The sequence below is a fragment of the Leopardus geoffroyi genome, chromosome A1, assembly GCF_018350155.1.
Source record: "Leopardus geoffroyi isolate Oge1 chromosome A1, O.geoffroyi_Oge1_pat1.0, whole genome shotgun sequence".
Classification (NCBI taxonomy): domain Eukaryota; kingdom Metazoa; phylum Chordata; class Mammalia; order Carnivora; family Felidae; genus Leopardus; species Leopardus geoffroyi.
In genome coordinates, this window is record NC_059326.1 from 116,700,995 (window position 1) to 116,725,554 (window position 24,560).

At 41.6% G+C, this 24,560-nt stretch overlaps 3 protein-coding genes and 1 pseudogene across 8 annotated transcripts in view; all 4 read left to right on the forward strand.

Annotated features, from left to right (window-relative positions):
* Positions 1-24,560, forward strand: part of LOC123604936 (protocadherin alpha-1-like) — a 187,316-nt gene that overhangs the window by 55,285 nt on the left and 107,471 nt on the right.
* The window catches only part of LOC123604792 (protocadherin alpha-C2), a 210,845-nt gene that overhangs the window by 45,311 nt on the left and 140,974 nt on the right, over positions 1-24,560 (forward strand). Inside the window, exons 1-2 of one of the 6 annotated variants that reach the window (XM_045491054.1) lie at positions 1,073-5,319; positions 7,426-8,666. The exons of 3 other annotated variants lie outside the window; for them this stretch is intronic. In XM_045491054.1, coding sequence (XP_045347010.1) covers positions 2,923-5,319; positions 7,426-7,512 — 2,484 coding nt within the window. In that variant the 5' untranslated portion in view covers positions 1,073-2,922 and the 3' untranslated portion in view covers positions 7,513-8,666. Of the gene's footprint in view, positions 1-1,072; positions 5,320-7,425; positions 8,667-16,773; positions 19,305-24,560 lie in introns of those variants that run through there. 2 more of the 6 variants (XM_045491032.1, XM_045491034.1) reach the window with 2 other exon arrangements.
* The window catches only part of LOC123604939 (protocadherin alpha-10-like), a 137,293-nt gene that overhangs the window by 8,310 nt on the left and 104,423 nt on the right, over positions 1-24,560 (forward strand).
* Positions 8,735-14,084, forward strand: LOC123580070 (annotated as a pseudogene).

Genomic DNA, 24,560 nt, shown 5'->3' on the forward strand with positions numbered 1-24,560 from the left:
GGTAACCATCTTCTCTTAGTTAAGAGTCTGTTTTTTTGTTTGTTTGTCTCATTTTTCCCCTTTATTCATTTGTTTTGTTTCTTAAATTCCACATATGAATGAAATCATATGGTATTTGTATTTCTCTGACTGATTTATTTTACTTAGCATTATACTCTCTAGATCTATCCATATATTTGCAAATGGCAGGATTTCATTCTTTTTATGGCTAAATAATATTCCATTGTATATATATATACCATCTCTTCTTTAGCCACTCATCTACCAATGGAAATGGGCTGCTTCAAAATTTAGCTGTTGTAAATAATGCTGCAGTAAACAGGGGTGCATATATCCCTTCAACTTAGTGTTTTCATATTCTTTGGGTAGATACTCAGTAGCGTAATAAATGAACCATATGATAATTCTATTTTTAAATTTTTGATGAACTTCCATATTATCTTCAATAGTGTCCACACCAGTTTGCATCCCTACCAAAAGTGCATGAGGGTTCCATTTTCTCCATATCGTCACCAATACTTGTTGCCTTTTTTTTTTTTTAATTTTAGCCATTCTGATAGTTATGAGGTGATACCTCATTATGGTTTTGACTAGCGTTTCCCTGCTGTTGAGTGAATGTTGGACATCTTTTCCTGTGTCTTTTGGCCATCTGTATGTTTTCTTTGGAGAAATGTCTATTCATATTTTCTGCCCATTTTTAATTGGATTATTTGGTTTTTGGGTGTTGAGTTGTATAAGTTCTTTATACATTTTGGATACTAACCCTTTATCAGATATGTCATTTGGAAATATCTTCTCCCATTCAGTTGGTTGTCTTTTAGTTTTGTTGCCCGTTTCCTTTGCTGTGCAAAAGCTTTTTATTTTAATGAGGTCCGAATAGTTTATTTTTGCTTTTATTTACCTTGCCTCAGGTGACACATCTAGAAAGATGTTGTTATGGCCAATGTCAGAGAAATTACTGCAAGTGCTCATTTCTATGATTTTTATGATTTCAGCTCTCACATTTAGGTCCTTAACCCATTTTGAGTTTATTTTTGTATATGGTGTAAGAAAGTGGTCCATTTTCATTCTTTTGCATGAGCTGTCTGTTTTTCCAACATCATTTGTTGAAGAGACTGTATTTTTTCCATTGCATATTCTTGCTTCCAAGTGTTGTGAGTTTCAGAATTTTAGTGAACATTTATATTTCTTGCTTATTTAAAAGAAAGGTATGTGTAAGTCAAAGAAAGGAGGGTCACCAGGATGATGTGAGCTTTGGAAGCTGTATTATCTGAGTAACTGATTATGTTACCCATGACTGTAACTTTTTTGTAATGTAGTTTGATTTTTTTAACTCTAAATTAGACTCTGATTTGTATGGTCACATAAATTCACCCCTCTAGCTCACACCTAGTTGGACTAATATGTAATGTCCACAGCAGACTTTCAAGAACCATTTATAGTACTTAACTTTAAAGAAATGAGGGCACTTTAAAAATGTGAACCAGTAGGCTTAGCTAAATTATATTCATAGTTGCTGTTTATAGAATTGTTATTAGTATACCTTTTGAGTTTATAGTCAACATATCATCCTGAAATATTCTTTAACTTATAACTAGCTCCCCATTCTCCATTTTAAAAGGAAATCTAAGTTAAGACTACGATTTCCAACCAACCAGTCTTAAACATTTTTTATAAACCTATGCCACTATAAATTATATGACTAAATGCTATTAAAGACAATTAATTATGAGAAATGTGGTTTTAAAATTTGTACCTGCTCTTATTTAGTGTTACTACATAAATGGTATGCCTCTGTGGTTTTATTGTCCATTTTTGTGCTAATTAAAACCATGCAGATTGGAAAAATCTCAGGCAGATCAAAATTGGAAAGCAATACAGGTGTAATAATTATTCTACTTGCAATTGGGAACATGGGAATAAAATACTCATGAGAATTTGCTCTGTTAAGTAAAACTGAAAATGATAAAACACCCCAAGCTTGATTGAAGGATTGCTCTAAGTATGACAGATGAATACTAACATTATGTGATGAAATAAATTTATGTTATGAAATAATATCAATTAAATTGGAGACTGTAAAAACAGGTGGACATTCATAAAATCTGGGACTTAGAAAGAATGGAAAGAATAAAGAGATAAGAACTATGAACTTTTGGAATGGAGTATATAAATTCTGATGAAAAGAAAAATTCAAGATACTTTCTCCATGCAAAATTCACTTAATACAAATGATTTCTCTTCAAAGACCCCACTAACCCTCTATTATTGTGTTTTCTCAAGAAAAGTATATGAATTAGTTGCTTATATTCCTTGCTTCCTACAAACAAATACCTCTTCTAAGTTTTTCTTCCATTCGTAAATACTTGAGATCTTGGGTCCCTAGAGATACCAAGAATTTTCTTAACAGAAGTCTAAGAAATGAAGTTGTCTGAACTTTATATAAACAAAAGATTTTAAAATTTACTGCTCCTGACATGATTCATTTTATTTTTATTTTAAAACTGGGAAAACGTATTTTCAAGGCATAAGGAGACCACAGTTATGGTCACACTAAATATTCAGAAGTTAAGTCTCTTAATGCTTTCAGCAAACATGAGAAGTGTTGTTCTACGCTTTAAGAAAACTGAAGGAAAAAAATCAGAGGTTAAAATAAAATTTAACATTTATTAATAAAATTGATAATTATAGTTCGTACTTACTATTTGACCACATGATGTCGCTCTTTACCGCGAAATTCTCTCATTCAAGCCAAAACGAAGTCCTCCGTTTTCATATTAGAAAGATTCTCCACTGTGTTTTTCTATGCGGATGTTGAACAATGGAGAGCACATCAGGATAGTAACGAAGAGATAAGATTCCTCCAAATTTTGAGATAAGTTACGCCGATTTGAATAATTTTAAAATCCCAATTAATTTGAAATGGTGTACTCGAATCGAGGCGACCGGGGGCACCAGCATCTACTGCTGTTTTTTATAATCCTCACAGCCTGGGAAAGCGGGAGCGGCCAGGTCCACTACTCAGTCCCGGAGGAGGCCAAACACGGCACCTTCGTGGGCCGCATCGCGCAGGACTTGGGGCTGGAGCTGGCGGAGCTGGTGCCGCGCCTTTTCCGAGTGGCTTCCAAAGGCCACGGGGACCTTCTGGAGGTAAACCTGCAGAATGGTATTTTGTTTGTGAATTCTCGGATCGACCGCGAGGAGCTGTGTGGGCGGAGCGCGGAATGCAGCATCCACCTGGAGGTGATCGTGGACAGGCCTCTGCAGGTTTTCCATGTGGAAGTGGAGGTGAAGGACATTAACGACAACCCACCCGTATTCCCGGAGACAAAAAAGAATCTGTTTATAGCCGAATCCAGGATGCTTGACTCTAGGTTTCCACTAGAGGACGCTTCCGATGCAGATATCGAGGAGAACGCTCTGTTGACTTACAGACTGAGCCCCAACGAGTTTTTCTCTCTGGACTTACCAACCAATGGCGAACAGGAAAAACCTCTTGGTCTTGTATTACGGAAATCTTTAGACAGGGAAGAATCTCCGGAACTTCATTTATTGCTCACAGCCACTGATAGAGGCAAACCTGAGCTGACTGGCACTGTTCAGTTACTCATCAAAGTGCTGGATGCCAATGACAACGCACCAGTTTTCGACAGAACACTCTATGCGGTGAAATTACCAGAAAATGTTCCCAATGGAACATTAGTAATTAAACTTAATGCCTCAGATTTGGATGACGGCATGAATGGGGATATTATTTACTCATTCTCTAGTGACGTTTCCCCAGATATAAAATCTAAATTCTACATGGATGCCATAAATGGAGAAATTATAGCAATAGGACATATCGATTTTGAAGAATGTAAAACCTACAAAATTCGAGTAGAAGCGATCGATAAAGGCTATCTACCACTAGCTGGTCACTGTACAGTTCTTGTGCAAGTTTTGGACGCTAATGATAATGCTCCAGAGTTGACTGTTACTTCCCTGTCTCTCCCTATCTCAGAGAATGCTCAGCGGGGCACAGTCATCACCTTGATCAGTGTGTCTGACCGAGATTCTGGAGCTAATGGCCAGGTGACCTGCACACTGTCGCCCCATGTCCCCTTCAAGCTGGTGTCCACCTTCAAGAATTACTATTCGCTGGTGCTGGACAGCGCCCTGGACCGCGAGAGCGTGTCGGACTATGCTCTAGTAGTGACAGCACGGGACGGGGGCTCGCCTTCGCTGTCGGCCACGGCCAGCGTGTCCGTGGAAGTGGCCGACGTGAACGACAACGCGCCGACATTCGCGCAGGCCGAGTACACGGTGTTCGTGAGGGAGAACAACCCTCCCGGCTGCCACATCTTCACGGTGTCCGCGCGGGACGCGGACGCGCAGGAGAACGCGCTGGTGTCCTACTCGCTGGTGGAGCGGCGGGTGGGCGAGCGTGCGCTGTCGAGCTACGTGTCGGTGCACGCGGAGAGCGGCAAGGTGTACGCGCTGCAGCCGCTGGACCACGAGGAGCTGGAGCTGCTGCAGTTCCAAGTGAGCGCGCGCGACGCGGGCGTGCCCCCGCTGGGCAGCAACGTGACGCTGCAGGTGTTCGTGCTGGACGAGAACGACAACGCGCCCGCGCTGCTGCCGCTGCCCGGGGCGGGCGGCGCGGGCGGCGCCGTGAGCGAGCTGGTGTGGCGGTCGGTGGGCGCGGGCCACGTGGTGGCGAAGGTGCGCGCGGTGGACGCGGACTCGGGCTACAACGCGTGGCTGTCGTACGAGCTGCAGCCGGCGGCGGGTGGCGCGCGCAGCCCGTTCCGCGTGGCGCTGTACACGGGCGAGATCAGCACGACGCGCAGCCTGGACGAGGCGGACTCGCCGCGCCAGCGCCTGCTGGTGCTGGTGAGGGACCACGGCGAGCCGGCGCTGACGGCCACGGCCACCGTGCTGCTGTCGCTGGTGGAGAGCGGCCAGGCGCCCAAGGCCTCGTCGCGGGTGTTGGCGGGCGCCGCTGGCGCGGAGACGGCGCTGGTGGATGTCAACGTGTACCTGATCATCGCCATCTGCGCGGTGTCCAGCCTGCTGGTGCTCACGCTGCTGCTGTACGTGGCGCTGCGGTGCTCGGCGCCGCCCAGCGAGGGCGCGTGCGGTCCGGGGAAGCCCACGCTGGTGTGTTCCAGCGCGGTGGGGAGCTGGTCGTACTCGCAGCAGAGGCGGCAGAGGGTGTGCTCTGGGGAGGGTCCGCCCAAGACCGACCTCATGGCTTTCAGCCCCAGCCTTCCCCCGTGTCCTGGATCTCTGAATCCAACGGAAGATCCACAAGCTTCTTTGGAGTCTTCTGGAAAGGTCGGTTGTTCAAATATTTTATTTATTTATAGATTTATATTTGAAGCCTGAAAAATATTCTCGTTACCTCAGACGGTACTTAAATAGTTTTACCCAGTTATTATAGAGATCTGTCAATATTTTCTTGTTTTTCAGAAGTGAGTACTTTTATACCTGACTTTTGAGTTTCAATTTCTAATTGAGAATCATTAAAACCCATACATTGAGTAGGTATTTATTGGGTGCTGAATCAGTTTTATTTAAAATCTTGGGGCGCCTGGGTGGCGCAGTCGGTTAAGCGTCCGACTTCAGCCAGGTCACGATCTCACAGTCTGTGAGTTCGAGCCCCGCGTCAGGCTCTGGGCTGATGGCTCAGAGCCTGGAGCCTGTTTCCGATTCTGTGTCTCCCTCTCTCTCTGCCCCTCCCCCGTTCATGCTCTGTCTCTCTCTGTCCCAAAAATGGATGAACGTTGAAAAAAAAAATGTTTAAAATCTGTTATGGGGTCGTATTGAATTTCTATAGCCAGGCTACCTCTCTGCCTGAGAAGTATCAGTTGAAAAACAATTTAATTGCTACACATTAAGTATACTTCAGCATCACTCTGTCATTTATCCATTTCTAAAGTATGCATGATATTTTAGTATAATTCTGTTGTTTATAAGAAACCCATAAGCAGAAATATGTAGTAGCTGTTACCTTGTTAACTTTGTAGTTTTTTACTTTCCTCTGGATGGAGACTGGAAACATGGTTGGTCAGCACTACTCAGTGTTTATGTCAATGAGTAAATTTCAGTGTACCCTCGTAATCAGTTACTTTGCTTTAGGAATCAAACACCAAATGTTAGAAATGTAACACTCCTTCCAACTTGTGTAAAATATGTTTCTTTATGCTTGACATTGATATTTTATCTGATATTGGAGAAAATACTTCCTGACATGTACTTTCTTTCTTCAAATGACTTTCTCCTTTTTACTAAAAATTTTGTTAGCATATAATGTTTGAGCATTAGAGATATATCTAAATTCTACACTCTGAATTCTCTTGAAATTCATAGTCTGTAACTTAAAAAGTTACTCCATCAGTGGAGAGGATGATTTACTTTTCCTCTCAATATTCTGAAAGACAGAAATCTGGAGATGAGATTGTACACCTTTAAACTTATTACATGTTAAACTTATATTTCCTGAATTGTGGTGGTTCTTCACACTGGGTCTTTAGTCCAAGCTTTTATTTTCTAATTGATATTTTAGAAACTTCCTTTATATTTATGTAGCATTTTTGTTATGTGACTTATTTTTATATTCTGGTGTTTTTATTGTGTCAGATATTTTACAAGGTACTCCTTAATTAAAAACTCAGCAGAGTGGGGAACCTGGGTGGCTCAGTTGTTAAGCGTCCAGCTCTTGGTTTTCGCTCAGGTTATGATCTCATGGTTTGTGAGTTTGAGCCCCTCCCCAGGCTCTGCACTGAGAGCATGGAGCCTGCTTGGGATTCTCTCTCCCTCTCTCTCTGCCCTTCCCCTGCTCATGCATGCTTTCTCTTCTCTCTCAAAATAAATAAATGAACTTAAAAAAAAAACTCAGAGCAAAATCAGAGTGCCTTTGAGAATCGAGCCACAATATAACAATGAAAGTGCAAGTGAAATTAATTTAAATAATATATTTCAGTATTTTTTTCTTTTCCCTTATAGAGGACATGTTTGTTATATGTTACAAAGTGATCTGTTTTCTTTTCATCATGTTTATTTCCAAACTTGAGTATTCTCTGAGCTCCTGTAATCAATCTTGTCTACGTCTGTCAGCATAACTCGCCTTAGATCTAGACTTATACCTTCAAATATCTCTGTCCTTGCACTTTTTTTCAGGTTCCATATGTCACTTGAATTGGGCTCAGGTATTTGATTATATGTTATATGGATTATATGGATCGAGGAGTGCTAGAAATCTAACTCCCCGCTCCTTTAGTCTCTTAGAGCTAGTATTATTTATTATTTACTATGTTTTCTATAATTATAAATTTTATTCTTTATTATTGATAGCTGTATTGATATAATTGGTAATTTCATCCTTTATATTAATATTTTTTTTCTCTTTAATATGAGCTATCATCATGTGCAAATTTTCAGAAGATCAGTGAACATCTAGCAATGTATTTATCTTTTGGATCATCAGGAAGCATGCACACAATGGGTTCCAGGGAGGTTAGGATTTGAAACAGCTGAGAAGTTCAAAATGGAGAAGTGAGAGCATGGAAGACATTTTATTTTTTTGCCTAGTAACTAGCCCTCTGTGTTTCTGTGGGTAACACTCCTCAATTCAAGCAGCAACCATTAAATCAATAATGAAACTTCCTATGTCAGCCCCTAAATTGTAGTTTTTATATAGGGTTAACTATCTAAGTTCTGACTTAATCTTAGACACTTTTGAGAGTGAAGGGACACTATAAGTAAGTATACAAGACTACAGACATAAACAGAGTATATCCCAGGTAACTTGGGGTCTATGGCCAGCCTATCCTATCCTAGACCTGATAATGCTAACTGCGTTAGCAACATCTGGAGTCCTTATTGAACATTCTGGTTCCCAGACTCTACTCCACAATTTCTGAAATAAGTAGGACTGGCAAACTTGCTTTTCAATAAGCACTCCAGGTGTTTCTTATTCAGCTGAAGTTTTAGATCTAATAGGCTTATGAGACACTTAGAGAAGCAAGTTCCTATTATTTGAGAGTATATAATTTAACTACCCCTGCTTTGTATTCATTATTGCAGATTTAACTGGCACATTTATGCTATTACTTGCTATAAAATGCACATTAACAGGAATGGAGTATAGTTTATATTATTACCTTGTGTTGCGATGATTATTCACTAATAAACTTATTTTTAGATTCCAGAAAGTAGCTCTAACTAAACATTGATTGGTATCGTAGATAGATACATAAGTTGTTACACTTTAATTTGTGCTTTACAAGAAAAATAGCCAGTAAAACCAGAATTTGAATGGATTTTCACTTAGGGTCAATCTGAAGAAGTAGAAGATTATAAAAACAATTTAATGGCACACATGAATCCATGAATTAAGTGACTCTCGTTCCTGTCACTTTTTTTGTTCATAAGTGTTAGTCTGTTTTTCAGCTCTTAATAGCAACTGAAAGAGTTCAAAATTATTGATCTCTGTTATAACTTACAATATCATTAAAGTAAAGAAAATAACCTTTGGATAAGACCAAAGGTCCTATTATTAAGTTTTTCCTTTTTGGGGAAAAAAAGAACTTTTTCTCTTTTTTTCAGTAGTGCAGATATATTAATAGAGAATTTCATTTGCTAAATACTTGATTCTAAAAACTTTAAGAGAGAAAATATTTTACTCCAGGTGATGATGGATATTTTATTGACACTGATAAAACTATTAGATAATTCCCAAACTGTGTATTTGGGGTACTCAAAAAGCTTAAATATAACAAAGATGAAAGTGCTTATCTTTAGAATCATAATTAAAGTTCTTTTTTCCCATGTAAGATACATATAAAAAATGTAACTTCTCCCTGTATAACTGATTTCTCAAAAAAAGTACTTTTCTGCTTTCCTAAGATGGGAACCACCCACCACTCAGCCTGTGTGGTAGCAATCGTAAAGGTATTGCAGAGTGATAATATTATATAGGTAATAATTTTTACCAAAAAGCTGATTTTGGTCTCGACCATTATGAAAATAAATGTGGCTAAATTGAGGGCTGAAAATATTGCCATTTATGAGCCACTCACTTTCCTTAAGGTAATATCCTAGGTCTCCTTAAGGTAATATCCTAGGTATTTAATGTGTCATAATTCACACAACCCCCATATTATTATTGTATGAATGTTATGAAACTGGAAACAGAGACAGAGAGAGTCACATAACCAATAAGTTTAAGAATAGTAATCAGAATGGAGTCATTTCCAATATTGAGCCGGTGTTCTTCTCTCAACTTTCTAGTGATGACTGAAATTTAAGAGTTTCAAACACCTCACAGAGAAGTGATACTTGAGATTAGCGTCTGGTAAGGTTTATTTAATCGCAAAAATAATGAGAAAGAGAAGTGAATTAAGTATCAAACTTGAAGACATATAAATTTGTTATCCAGCAAAATACTAATACAATAGTATTATAAAATATTAAGAGCATTTTCAAATGTAGCTAATGAGAGTCATGGGGAAGAAATTACTTCCCGAGATTCTGAATTTAAGAAAACGCTGAAATGAAGGTCGACAATGATTATTATTATGTACAAAAGAGACCTCATGTGAAGTTTTGAAGATCCATAGAGCTACAAATATGTACAAATAGAATCAAACGCTGTGAATGAAAGACAAGTTGTTAAAACTCACGGAATTGTACTTACACATTCAGCCACCGGATGTCGCTGTCTTCCGCAAAATTTTTTTGGAACAAAGGCATACTCCTGTTTCTCGAGGACTAGAAAGGAACTACATTCGCAGATCTCGGCCGTTTCCATAAAAGTGGATGTAAGAAATCGAATAGGAAAATTCAGACAGCAGTTGTTCTAGACCGCTGATTCATCAATTTGTAAATCGGCAGAAAGGTATGATGTTGGTCTACAGACCCAGGGGGCCAAGAGACTGGCGCCCGCTTCCCTTGCTTCTCCTCGTTGCAGCATGGGAGGCGGGGAGCGGTCAGGTCCACTACTCGGTCCCGGAGGAGGCCAAACACGGCACCTTCGTGGGCCGCATCGCGCAGGACCTGGGGCTGGAGCTGGAGGAGCTGGTGCCGCGGTTTTTCCGAGTGGAGTCCAAAGGTCGCGGGGATCTTCTGGAGGTAAATCTGCAGAATGGTATTTTGTTTGTGAATTCTCGGATCGACCGAGAGGAGCTCTGTGGGAGGAGTACCGAGTGTAGCATCCACCTGGAGGTGATCGTGGACAGGCCGCTGCAGGTTTTCCATGTGGAGGTGGAGGTGAAGGACATTAACGACAACCCACCAGTCTTCTCCGTCTCAGAACAAAAGCTTTCAATACCCGAATCTCGACTGCTTGACTCTCGATTTCCGCTAGAAGGCGCATCTGATGCGGATGTTGGAGAGAATGCAGTGCTTACTTACAGACTCAGTCCAAATGAGTTTTTCGTTCTTGATATTATAAACAAAAAAGACAAAGGCAAATTTCCAGTGCTTGTTCTAGGAAAAATGCTGGATCGTGAAGAAAATCCTCAGCTTCAGTTATTATTAACGGCAACCGATGGAGGCAAACCCGAATATACTGGATCTGTTACTCTGCTGATCTTGGTGTTGGATGCCAATGATAATGCGCCTATGTGTGACCGATCCGTTTATGAAGTTAAAATGTATGAAAATTCAGCGAACCAAACGTTAGTAATATGGCTGAATGCGTCTGATGCGGACGAAGGAATAAACAAAGAAATGATATATTCATTTAGTGCTTTGGTTCCATCCAGCGTAAGAAGGAAATTTCTAATGAATGAAAAAACGGGAGAAATACGAATAAATGATGCTATTGACTTTGAGGATAGTAACACTTATGAAATTCATGTAGATGTGACAGATACAGGAAACCCACCTATGGTTGGTCACTGCACTGTCTTAGTGGAAATTCTGGATGAAAATGATAATTCACCTGAGGTGGTTATCACTTCTTTGGCTCTTCCGGTACAAGAAGATGCTCAGGTAGGCACTGTCATCGCCCTGATCAGCGTGTCCGACCGTGATTCTGGAGCTAATGGCCAGGTGACCTGCACACTGTCGCCCCATGTCCCCTTCAAGCTGGTGTCCACCTTCAAGAATTACTATTCGCTGGTGCTGGACAGCGCCCTGGACCGCGAGAGCGTGTCGGACTATGCTCTAGTAGTGACAGCACGGGACGGAGGCTCGCCTTCGCTGTCGGCCACGGCCAGCGTGTCCGTGGAAGTGGCCGACGTGAACGACAACGCGCCGACATTCGCGCAGGCCGAGTACACGGTGTTCGTGAAGGAGAACAACCCTCCCGGCTGCCACATCTTCACGGTGTCCGCGCGGGACGCGGACGCGCAGGAGAACGCGCTGGTGTCCTACTCGCTGGTGGAGCGGCGGGTGGGCGAGCGTGCGCTGTCGAGCTACGTGTCGGTGCACGCGGAGAGCGGCAAGGTGTACGCGCTGCAGCCGCTGGACCACGAGGAGCTGGAGCTGCTGCAGTTCCAAGTGAGCGCGCGCGACGCGGGCGTGCCCCCGCTGGGCAGCAACGTGACGCTGCAGGTGTTCGTGCTGGACGAGAACGACAACGCGCCCGCGCTGCTGCCGCTGCCCGGGGCGGGCGGCGCGGGCGGCGCCGTGAGCGAGCTGGTGTGGCGGTCGGTGGGCGCGGGCCACGTGGTGGCGAAGGTGCGCGCGGTGGACGCGGACTCGGGCTACAACGCGTGGCTGTCGTACGAGCTGCAGCCGGCGGCGGGTGGCGCGCGCAGCCCGTTCCGCGTGGCGCTGTACACGGGCGAGATCAGCACGACGCGCAGCCTGGACGAGGCGGACTCGCCGCGCCAGCGCCTGCTGGTGCTGGTGAGGGACCACGGCGAGCCGGCGCTGACGGCCACGGCCACCGTGCTGCTGTCGCTGGTGGAGAGCGGCCAGGCGCCCAAGGCCTCGTCGCGGGTGTTGGCGGGCGCCGCTGGCGCGGAGACGGCGCTGGTGGATGTCAACGTGTACCTGATCATCGCCATCTGCGCGGTGTCCAGCCTGCTGGTGCTCACGCTGCTGCTGTACGTGGCGCTGCGGTGCTCGGCGCCGCCCAGCGAGGGCGCGTGCGGGCCGGGGAAGCCCACGCTGGTGTGTTCCAGCGCGGTGGGGAGCTGGTCGTACTCGCAGCAGAGGCGGCAGAGGGTGTGCTCTGGGGAGGGTCCGCCCAAGACCGACCTCATGGCTTTTAGTCCCAGCCTTACCCCGTGTCCAGTACCAGATGTGCAAAGGGAAGAACAGTCTAGTGGAGAGGACTACTCAAGGAAGGTGAGTTATTACTTTTTATTTCCATATGTTGCCTTATGAATAATATTTTATTAACCGCTTTCCCCCATCTTATGTATGTCTCGGATATCTTCATCCTTTATAACATAGCATATTTCTATAATCAAATATTTTAGTAATACCTAATATAATATTTATTTTAAAGTTCATGTTGTATTTTGTCTATTGTACCTTATGCATTTTTTCTTGATACTTCAATTTTTTAAATTATTCAACCTATTTTTAAATATTTATATTTCCAATACAAGTATTTGATGTAGTTTGTAGGTTTTTCCCCTTAAACCACTGTCTTTTTTATGTTACAAGTATTTATGAGATTTGTACTTTATTTAATTTGTACTCATTAGTACTTTAATTTTATTTAACTTTCAAATCTAAATTTTGAAATGACCCTATTATCTTAACAAAGACTGCTCTGGTAAATTCTCTTGATGGTGAAACAATATAACTTATGATGCATACTATATCCTCAGTAGGCAGTGTTTACACTTTGTTTTTAATGGTAAGATATGTAGACTTAAAGTTTGTTCATAAATGTCATAATTGGGGCACCTGGATGGCTCATTCGGTTGAGCATCCTACTTTGACTCAGGTCATGGTCTTATGGGTTCGAACCCCACATTGGGCTCCCTCCTATGAAGAGGAAGCCTGCTTAGGATCCTCTGTCCTCTTCTCTCTCTGCCCCTCACCCCCCGCCCACTCGCAGGCTCTCTCGCAAAAATAAACATTAAACATAAAAATAGTTATTATGTAATAGTTATTGACATAATTTTACGCAGTAGCTTTTTATCATCTACTCCTCTATCAGCATGAAATCTTGCTTATGATATTCAAGTATTAGCTTTTTCATTCTGAGGAAAGAGTCATGATTATGTTTAATAATGGAGAATATTTGAAAATCACTTTAAGGAGCTCAAAAAAGTTACTTTAGTCAGAATTAATATGAAAAATTTGAAGAGAAAATTGAATTGTTCTCTTAGAATGTTTCCTACTGATTTCATATCATATAAGTGCAATTTAGGTTATAACTACTTTAGTCATCTTAAACAGGGTTGTGTTGGAAGAGGTGGACTGAGAAATGCCAGATAATTAACTCACAGGATGCCAACTCTATCCTATTCATTATTACATTCTAAAACATGTTATCTGATCCCTATGATTTAATTTTTGTTTAAGTTCAGTGTTACCAAAATAGCAGTGCAACAAGTTTACGATCTTGACTCTGGTTCTTAGCAATACTTTTTCCTTTCTGTATGCAGACTGAATTTTTACTCTGAATGTGCCTCACAAAAAGCTTCCCATAAATCTTGAAATCTCAGGGCACCTGGGTCACTCAGTTGGTTAAGTATCCCTCTATTGATTTTGGCTTAGGACATGATCTTGTAGTTCATGAGTTCGAGCCCACATTGGCTCCTCACCGACAGTGCGACAGTGCAGAGCCTACTTGGGATTCTCTCTCTCTTTGTCTCTGTCTCTCCCCGCCCCACCCCCCAAAAAAACTAAAAAAAAAAAAAAAAAACCACAACAAAAACAACCCCCCTTGAAATCTCTATTCAAGTTTAGGAACACCAGAAAAGACAATTGTGGCAGGAGTTTAAGCATGGCATTGCCTTCAGTGTTAATACTTCCCATGGCCAGTCTGTAACTCTCAGAGATTACAAATGATAAGTTAATGCAAAGTATTTAAATTTGTGTACAGAATTCCTTTCTTTTATATCTGCCTTCTCTTTCAGCCCTTTATAATGTCATTTTATCCCCCTTGCAGAAAGGTCTTATACTAAGGTATCTGTTTATCTGAGCAATTAATGAAACACAGAATTGTGTGTTTACCAATTTAGTCTTATTTATTTTACTTCGCTTTTTTTTGGGGGGGGGGCATGTTTAAAACACAACTATGCACCAAAAATTTAACATAACTAATTAGCATTTTACCCAGCAACATAATAATTTTAAAGTCTTTGCAAGAGGTAGTGCAAATAGGAGAGGAAACAAGGTGGGATTTCAGGATAAGTTGGGAGATAGTAAAGACACATTATGTTTTTAGTTCGACAATGTCTTCCTCTGTCTCTGTTTTAAGATAATTATTTCAAAAAACTTTATGGATGGTTTCTTTTCATTCTATTTAGAATTATTGAAATTTTGGAATGAAACCAAAACATTTTCCAAGTCACGAATTGCTTTTAACATACTTGTCAAAAAAGGAATATGTCAATTTCTTTTAAAGTTATAACATCTTAATTTTATAATCATGTTTAATATATTCTTTATTGGATGGCATTAAACTCAGGCTAATCATGAGTACTCTACAGCTCTTCAAGGCATAGTATTTGTTATAGTCTGTGTCAAGATCAGTAACCAACCCATAGCTTTACTGGTATACCATAGTTATTTAGCTATATGATAGCCTTGGAATTTGGGGACTTGAAAAACAATCTTTAATGTGTACTTTATGTGTACTTAATTAATGAACCAATTCCTTAAACCAAAAATGGAATGGACCTTCACTATGGCATCATCCTCAAAGGGACTGTTTTATTTAAATTAGCAAATGCAAGGGGATTTATTTCTTAGTCATGTTTTTTTTTTAATTTTTTCTTTCTTAAGTTTATTTATTTTTGAGACAGAGAGAGACAGAGCATGAACGGGGGAGGGTCAGAGACAGAGGGAGACACAGAATAGGAAGCAGGCTCCAGGCTCTGAGCCATCAGCCCAGAGCCTGACGCGGGGCTCGAACTCACGGACCGTGAGATCGTGACCTGAGCTGAAGTCGGACGCTTAACCGACTGAGCCACCCAGGCGCCCCAGTCATGTTTTTTTCTGAATTTAGTCACTCTCACCACCCCCCTCCATGTGCTAAAATTTTTTGCTCTTCTTTAGGCGAATATGTTGGTCTTGAGTTTATGGCTTCCACAATTAAAAAATAATTAAAAGTAGTTATAACTATAAATCTTTTGCATAGATCTATAATAATCAAATCACTATTTTATTTATTTTTTCATTTTTTATTTTGTTTACATTCATTTATTTTTGAGAGACAAGGAGAGACAGAGCACAAGTGGGGGATGGGCAGAGAGAGGAGACACAGAATCCGAAGCAGGCTCCAGGCTCTAAGCTGTCAGCACAGAGCCCGACATGGGGCTTGAACTCACAAACCACGAGATCATGACCTGAGCTGAAGTTGGACGCTCAACCGACTGAGCCACCCAGGCGCCCCTCAAATCACTGTTTTAAAAAGTGTTCCAAAATGAAGACTACAGCTCACTTTGACATAAAACCTAAGATTCCTTTGTGTAGCCATTTACAATATTTTTTTAGTAAGAAAGTTTGGGATTTTCCAAGTGGCTGCTATCTTATCAAAAGGATTTCAAATACTGGATATAGTTGGTTTCTTAATAGCCTTGAGAATGATTAAACTATTTTTCTCTTTTCATACAAGACTGATAAGCTTATTGCAGTAGATAACAGTTCCTATGCAAATTTCAATTTGGTTTTTGTATCTGAGATAAGAACAGGAAAATAAAATTGAGTGAATGAATTAGATTTGGAATGCTTTATATACTCTAGTCTCCTTAAACCATTTTTGGAATAAAATGTGTGTAAACAATCAGACAAATATAGCTTGAATTCCTGATTCAGTGGGTTGGGGGGTAGAAAGAAATTATTTTTCAAATAGTAGTGGATATAATGCAAATTTAAGTTGTTCTTCAGGATGGAAACGACAACATTCACCCTTAGCAGATACTATAATTGAAAAAAAAAAGCTTTAAAATGAGGCAAAGATAAATATACTTTTTATTTCTAAGGGTCAGTACTTGGTAAATTCATTAACATCAAATAAAATAAATCTTTGGGTAAACTGATAAATAGCTTGTGTATCAGCATTGATTTGAAACACCATTATATTGAGGTGGTAACTTAGAGAACTTGCATCTTGAATTATTCTGTGTACAACTGAACTAAATGTTTAGAATAATTTAACATAGTACAAGGATTAAGCAATAGAAATTAGTGTTAGCAACGGAGTAAACTTAATAAAAGTCCATTCCAAAGTAATCAATTTCTAAAAGTCTAAAAAACACGACACTAATAACCAAGAAATGTGGACTTTTCATGCTTATATACATGATAATTATACATGATAATGTATAGTTAGTGCAGTAGTAGTACGTCCTCTTAGATGTCTATATCCAAGATAAAACTCTTCTTAGGATTCTAACTTGTAAAACAAAAACTACCTTTGTAGAGCTAGTGGTCATACACAAGGAATGTATAAATAAAGAATTAAAAGCCTACAAAGTAAAACATGGACCAACATATGAAGGAATTTTGAGAGAAGCAGTATAGGTGAAAGAAATAGTATAAACACAAAGGCACTTCCATTTTGAGCCACAGGATGTCGTTGTTCTCCAAGAAGAGGATTATTTTAACAGAAGAAAATTACCATTATTCACGGACCAGAAAGAATCTCCACTGTTCCGGTGTTTTAAAGACTATACACACCCATGTTGTTAAGATCCAGTAGAGATCTCAGGAACAGACTCAAAAGAAAGATCTAAAAGGACTACGCATTTCCTCTCATGAAACGTTGATTTACTAACCTGAAACAGAGCAGGATGTTAGCTTCAGGATCAGGTGGCCAGGAAGTCAAGCGCTTGCTGCTCTCGGTTATGCTCCTTGCAGCGTCGGAGGCCGAGAGCGGCCAAGTCCATTACTCTGTCCCAGAGGAAGCCAAACACGGCACCTTCGTGGGCCGCATCGCGCAGGACCTGGGGCTGGAGCTGGAAGAGCTGGTGCCGCGCTTTTTCCGAGTGGCGTCCAAAGGTCGCGGGGATCTTCTGGAGGTAAATCTGCAGAATGGTATTTTGTTTGTGAACTCTCGGATCGACCGCGAGGAGCTGTGTGGGCGGAGCGCGGAATGCAGCATCCACCTGGAGGTGATCGTGGACAGGCCGCTGCAGGTTTTCCATGTGGAGGTGGAGGTGAAGGACATTAACGACAACCCGCCAATGTTCCCAGCGACACAAAAAAGTTTGTTTATTTCTGAAGCTAGGGCTCTTGACTCTCATTTTTCACTAGAGGGCGCATATGATGCAGATATCGGGGCCAACGCTCTGCTGACTTACAAACTGAGCCCCAACGAATATTTCTCTCTGGAAGTACCCACCAACGAGGAACAGGTAAAACCGCTCGAACTAGTACTAAAAAAATCTTTAGACAGGGAAGTCGCTTCAAAGCTTCTCTTGGTGCTCAAAGCAACTGATGGGGGCAAACCTGAGCTGACAGGTACCACAGAGTTACACATCACAGTGCTGGATGCAAATGACAACGCCCCAGTATTTGACAAAGCAGTCCATCGTGTAAAATTACTGGAGAATTCGAGAAACGGTACTCTGGTTATTAGACTTAATGCCTCGGATTTGGATGAAGGTTCCAACAGTCACATTCTTTATTCATTTGCAACTGATGTCTCCTCTAATACAGAAGCCTCTTTTCACATAGATTCAGACAGTGGAGAAATAAAAGTAAACGGAAAAATAGATTTTGAAGAAACTAAATTATGGAAACTTCAAATAGAAGCAGTTGACAAAGGAAATCCTCCGATGTTTGGTCACTGCACAATCTTGATAGAAGTCTTGGATATTAACGATAATGCTCCGGAGTTGCTAGTGACTTCACTATCGCTGTCTGTTCCAGAGGATGCTCCACTGGGGACCGTAATCGCCCTAATCAGTGTAACTGACCGTGACGCTGGTGGCAACGGGCAAGTAACCTGCTCACTAACACCCCATGTCCCCTTCAAGCTGGTGTCCACCTTCAAGAATTACTATTCGCTGGTGCTGGACAGCGCCCTGGACCGCGAGAGCGTGTCGGACTATGCTCTAGTAGTGACAGCACGGGACGGAGGCTCGCCTTCGCTGTCGGCCACGGCCAGCGTGTCCGTGGAAGTGGCCGACGTGAACGACAACGCGCCGACATTCGCGCAGGCCGAGTACACGGTGTTCGTGAAGGAGAACAGCCCTCCCGGCTGCCACATCTTCACGGTGTCCGCGCGGGACGCGGACGCGCAGGAGAACGCGCTGGTGTCCTACTCGCTGGTGGAGCGGCGGGTGGGCGAGCGTGCGCTGTCGAGCTACGTGTCGGTGCACGCGGAGAGCGGCAAGGTGTACGCGCTGCAGCCGCTGGACCACGAGGAGCTGGAGCTGCTGCAGTTCCAAGTGAGCGCGCGCGACGCGGGCGTGCCTCCGCTGGGCAGCAACGTGACGCTGCAGGTGTTCGTGCTGGACGAGAACGACAACGCGCCCGCGCTGCTGCCGCTGCCCGGGGCGGGCGGCGCGGGCGGCGCCGTGAGCGAGCTGGTGTGGCGGTCGGTGGGCGCGGGCCACGTGGTGGCGAAGGTGCGCGCGGTGGACGCGGACTCGGGCTACAACGCGTGGCTGTCGTACGAGCTGCAGCCGGCGGCGGGTGGCGCGCGCAGCCCGTTCCGCGTGGCGCTGTACACGGGCGAGATCAGCACGACGCGCAGCCTGGACGAGGCGGACTCGCCGCGCCAGCGCCTGCTGGTGCTGGTGAGGGACCACGGCGAGCCGGCGCTGACGGCCACGGCCACCGTGCTGCTGTCGCTGGTGGAGAGCGGCCAGGCGCCCAAGGCCTCGTCGCGGGTGTTGGCGGGCGCCGCTGGCGCGGAGACGGCGCTGGTGGATGTCAACGTGTACCTGATCATCGCCATCTGCGCGGTGTCCAGCCTGCTGGTGCTCACGCTGCTGCTGTACGTGGCGCTGCGGTGCTCGGCGCCGCCCAGCGAGGGCGCGTGCGGGCCGGGGAAGCCCACGCTGGTGTGTTCCAGCGCGGTGGGGAGCTGGTCGTACTCGCAGCAGAGGCGGCAGAGGGTGTGCTCTGGGGAGGGTCCGCCCAAGACCGATCTCATGGCCTTCAGCCCTTGTGTTCCTCCCGGTTCAAGTTCTGGAGATAGTGGAGAACAACGGGATATTTTCGGGAATGATGTAAGTACAGCAATTCTCGAACATATTTTATGCCTTTTGATGTCAATTGCATAGTATGTTCAGCAATATTATTGTAAATTTATTACTTCATTTATTTGTTTCTGGTTTTTTCCCCTTGGGGTGGTTTATTTTAAAGCACATTGGAAGTCCATCCGTTTTCATTACTTTTCACTAAAGTCTTCATGAACATGCCTGGAACATTATTTATTTGCTGGAAATAATGAGAGTGGTAGTAATTGCAATAATGAAACAGATGGCTAACACTTTCTATAAATGAAGAAGGTTAAATCCCCCTGTAAAGAAAGCAAGGATCACTCATGGGAAATGGAGGATATGGGCAAAGCTTACATTTTCTAGTTTTCAACTTTGCAGGAAGTTCATTCTTCCTATTTATTTTCTTATTCTAATTGATGTCCTCCACTAATTATATTAAATGTATTCAAAATTACCATAATAATGCATAACTTCATAATTTAGTTATTTTGAGTTTGAAATCTATTTAAATCCTTACTTCTCTATAAACTATACGCTTATTACTAATGGGCATGGGCTGTTGAGGTGGCTTCCTTTTATAAATAATTTCGTTTCTTTATCATCAATGGCATGCTTCTTTGAGATACTGGGTGAAGTTTCAGCCTTACCTTTGAAGAGGACTTTACTTTTTTGTCTTTAAGTCTCTCACAGTTTCAAGCTTATTTTCTTCATAGTCTTCAGCTGCTTCAGATAAACTACATTTTTTATGTAATTCTTTTTTTTTAATGTTTGTTTTTGAGAGAGCACAAGCAGGGCAGAGGCAAACAGAAGGGGACAGAGGATCCCAAGAGGGCTCTGTGTTGACATCAGTGAGCCTGATGTGGGGCTTGAACTTAACGAACTGAACACCAAATGGCAAGACCATGACTTGAACCAAAGTCAGTTGCTCAACCAACTGAGCCACCCAGGTGCCCTTTTCTTTACTTCTCAATATAATTTCAGTTTTGCTAATTGCCTGTTGAATCTATTGCTGTTGTCCTCCATATTAATTCATTGATTTCCATTTACTTTATTTGGAAGATTTTATATTTGATCATATTTATGCTTCTTACATTCATGGGACTCATTATGAGGCTGTATGGAAATTTTTTAGGGTAGGGTAGAAAAAATCACACTCCTTTGTGTTTTGAGTTTAAGAGAGTGTTCCCATAATGGGGAAAGGTGATACTGATTCATGTGTTCCCCAAGCCACTTGGTCATTGAAATGACTTTGGTTTAAACAGCTTATGCATAACAACCATGGAATATACACAAAGGCACTTCTATTTGACAATGGTGTTGATCACATTTCACAATTTAACATTTTATACTGTAGATACATTTGATGCAAACTTTTTTTTTGTCCAAAAGCTATATTTATGTGAATTGCTTAAAGAATCACAGAGGGGGTGCCTGGGTAGCTCCGTTGGATAAGCCTCTGACTCCATCTCACCTCAGGTCGTGATCTGTCACTTCCTGAGTTTGAGCCCTGCATCAGGCTCTGCTCTGGCATCGTGGAGCCTGATTCAGATTCTGTCCCTCCCTCTCTCTCTCTGTCTCTCTGATGTAAAAGTTTATTATTATTATTTTTTTGCTCCAGTGTACAAGTTAGAGGTCTTTTAATTATATTGTGTGAAAAATAAGTTATATATATTTATATATGGAGTAGAATGATGTTATGAATAGGGTGAAGTTAATAGAAATGGTGAGACGTCATTAGTGACCGTTTTATACCCAGGAAAAAAAAGATGATTTCTATGAAGATGAACATTAGGAAATCTTCAGAAAAGGAAAAACCAGGGCCTAGTATATCACACTGAAATTCTCTTCCTCCAAAGCTACAAAACAGAACAAGAACGAAGTCACTAGCTATAAATAAACCACTACTATTTGAACTATTTCAGTTTATTAGACAATATGCAAAGACTTAAAATATATAATTTTATTTAATCTTTATAACAACTTGTAAAGTACGCGTGACTACCTGAATTTTAAAGATGAACTAAGCAATGGGAAGATATTTGTGTAGCTTGTCTACTGCCATTCAGCTAGCACATGATAAAGTTAAAACTCAAATGCATATCTTTTGATTCCAGAGCCATTCTTTTATTCACCATAGAGCTTACTACAGTAAATCTTTTCATTGATCAGGCATAGTTTTGGCTAGGAAGGTCAAGCACAAACTGTTTACAAGTGAATCCTTCTTTCTGTTTTGCTTAAGAAAAAGCCTTCATGATTATTGTCATATTTAATTTTGTAGAATGTCGTAATTGAGATCAGAATTGAGTTTTTTAATGTTAAGTGATTTTTTTCTCAGAAGAGTTTCTGATCACATTATCATGTCTTCATGCCACATTGGGATAGGTATTTATATTATTCAATCAGTAGATATTGAAGAATTGCCATTGTAAAGACTATATATATATTTTTGGAAGTAATATAAATAAGAATTATTTAATATGTGAGAAAATCCATAAGATTCTGATCTGCAATGTTCTAGCAAAACACTAAAGCCAAATGACAAATATGAAAATGACCCTGCCCTTTTCATGCTATGAATAAGGATGTTTTGGACAAATATAAGTGATAATATGATTATTTCCAGGATCCTGAACATCCACAAAGGATTCAATAAGTGTTTCCAAAATGTCATACTTCAGTAACAGCTTTAAGGTGTATATTGCCCTGAAAATCTTTGAATGTGTGTAGGTTTTTCAGAATTCAGTCTTCTTCAGTCTTGTTATCTGTAAGATTTGTGCTCACTGGACAAATGATCTGTGATCAAATAACTGTGTATACTTTAATGAGCAATGATAGCAAAGAGTGAACATCAATGAGTATATCCTATAATTTTGATAATACAATGTTGACTACTACTTCTAATCCATTTATTTTTAAGAACCTCCTTGGTTTCTAAGTATGTTTCAAGATTAGTTTCTCTGTTTTATGTTTTCAATAATAATGTTACCAGACTTGTTATGCTATATTAGTGGATTATGAAGACTAGAAGAACATTAAATCATGCACTCTAATAATATATGGCTAGCAGGACATACAGTTGAAACTTAATACTAATCAGATTGGTTTAGTAAAGGTCAGGCACAAAGTTCCTTTCAATCAATTTTACTGAATCAATGTTAAGAACAATATTGATATGAACTTCTTGACATTAGCTTATTGCCAGATCTTGAGCCCATCCCCAAAGATGAATTCAAAGATAGTACGATCTCTTTTATATGATCTAGTTGAGATGGTGATACCTGAAATATCACAGCCAAAATGCAAAAGATGGGTCATTGGTTTATACAACACATCAACTCTTTTTATTTATTTATTTTTCAATGTTTATTTATTTTTGGGACAGAGAGAGACAGAACATGAACGGGGGAGGGTCAGAGAGAGAGGGAGACACAGAATCGGAAACAGGCTCCGGGCTCCGAGCCATCAGCCCAGAGCCCGACGCGGGGCTCGAACTCACGGACCGCGAGATTGTGACCTGGCTGAAGTCGGACGCTTAACCGACTGCGCCACCCAGGCGCCCCACATCAACTCTTTTTAAAAAGTGTTTATTTTTAGAGAAAGAGAGCGAGTTGGGGGGGGGGCAGAGAGAGAGGGAGAGAGAGAATCCCAAGTAGGCTCCACACTGTCAGTGCAGAGCCTGACATGGGACAGGATTTTACAACCATGAGATCATGACCTGAGTTGAAATTAAGACTTGGATGCTTAACTGATTGAGATACCCAGGCAGCCCTATATCAAACTCTTTTGTGACTTGGTGTTCATCTTATATCCTTTCATATACTAAAAAAAAAAAAAACCCACTACATATTACTGGAGAGTAATTGGTAAAATGACATCTGGTTTTATTTTATTTTATTTATTTTATTTTTTTTTCAACGTTTATTTATTTTTGGGACAGAGAGAGACAGAGCATGAACGGGGGAGGGGCAGAGAGAGAGGGAGACACAGAATCGGAAACAAGCTCCAGGCTCTGAGCCATCAGCCCAGAGCCTGACGCGGGGCTCGAACTCCCGGACCGTGAGATCGTGACCTGGCTGAAGTCGGACGCTTAACCGACTGCACCACCCAGGCGCCCCTTTCTGGTTTTATTTTTTTTTTTTTAATTTTTTTTTTTAACGTTTATTTATTTTTGGGACAGAGAGAGACAGAGCATGAACGGGGGAGGGGCAGAGAGAGAGGGAGACACAGAATCGGAAACAGGCTCCAGGCTCCGAGCCATCAGCCCAGAGCCCGACGCGGGGCTCGAACTCACGGACCGCGAGATCGTGACCTGGCTGAAGTCGGACGCTTAACCGACTGCGCCACCCAGGCGCCCCGCCCCTTTCTGGTTTTAATTCAGACATGTAATATTATCTAGCTTGGGTAACCTTTCTGATGTTTATCTCTTTATCTACCTTTCAGGACTCCATATTGCATGTAACGTTGCAATCCCCAATTTCTGTAATGAAATGATTGGAGATCTCTTGCTTCCTTTTTCTCCAAAATAAATCTAACATGTTTCAGATAGCATGTTAAATCTACTGTTAATGTAATCTAATGTTATATTTTGATTAGAGGCCCTTATAACTGCTTCACACATGCATAAGAAAATTCAGTGTTATAAAAAGTGAAGAGTCTGCGTTACTAATTTTTGATTTTTTTTGTCATTTTTTAAAATATGAAATTTATTGTCAAATTGGTTTCCATACAACACCTGCTTTATTAGTTTCTTAAGAAGGAATTTTGCATTTACTAAGAGTTCTAACAGGATGATAATATCAGCCATAGTGTATATATATGTGTGTGTGTGTTCAAGATAAAGAAAAATACTAACATACATATACATGTACTAGTAATTTTTGTATGCCATTTAAATATTTTTATTTATTATTTATTTCTTATTTTTTAGATGTGGACCTGTTATATTGTAACATTTCAAAAGGTTTTATTTATTTATTTATTTAAATATGAAATTTATTGTTAAATTGGTTTCCATACAACACCCAGTGCTCATACCAACAGGTGCCCTCTTCAATACTCATCTCCCACCCCCCATCAACCCTCAGTTTGTTTTCAGTTTTTAAGAATCTCTTGTGTTTTGGCTCCTTCCTTCTCTAACCTCTTTTTAAATATTTTTAAATCAGAGATGAATCAGCAAAATCATACAACAAGCGGTGCCCGGGTTGCTCAGTCAGTTAAGCATCCAACTTTGACTCAGGTCATGATCTCACAGTTTGTGGGTTC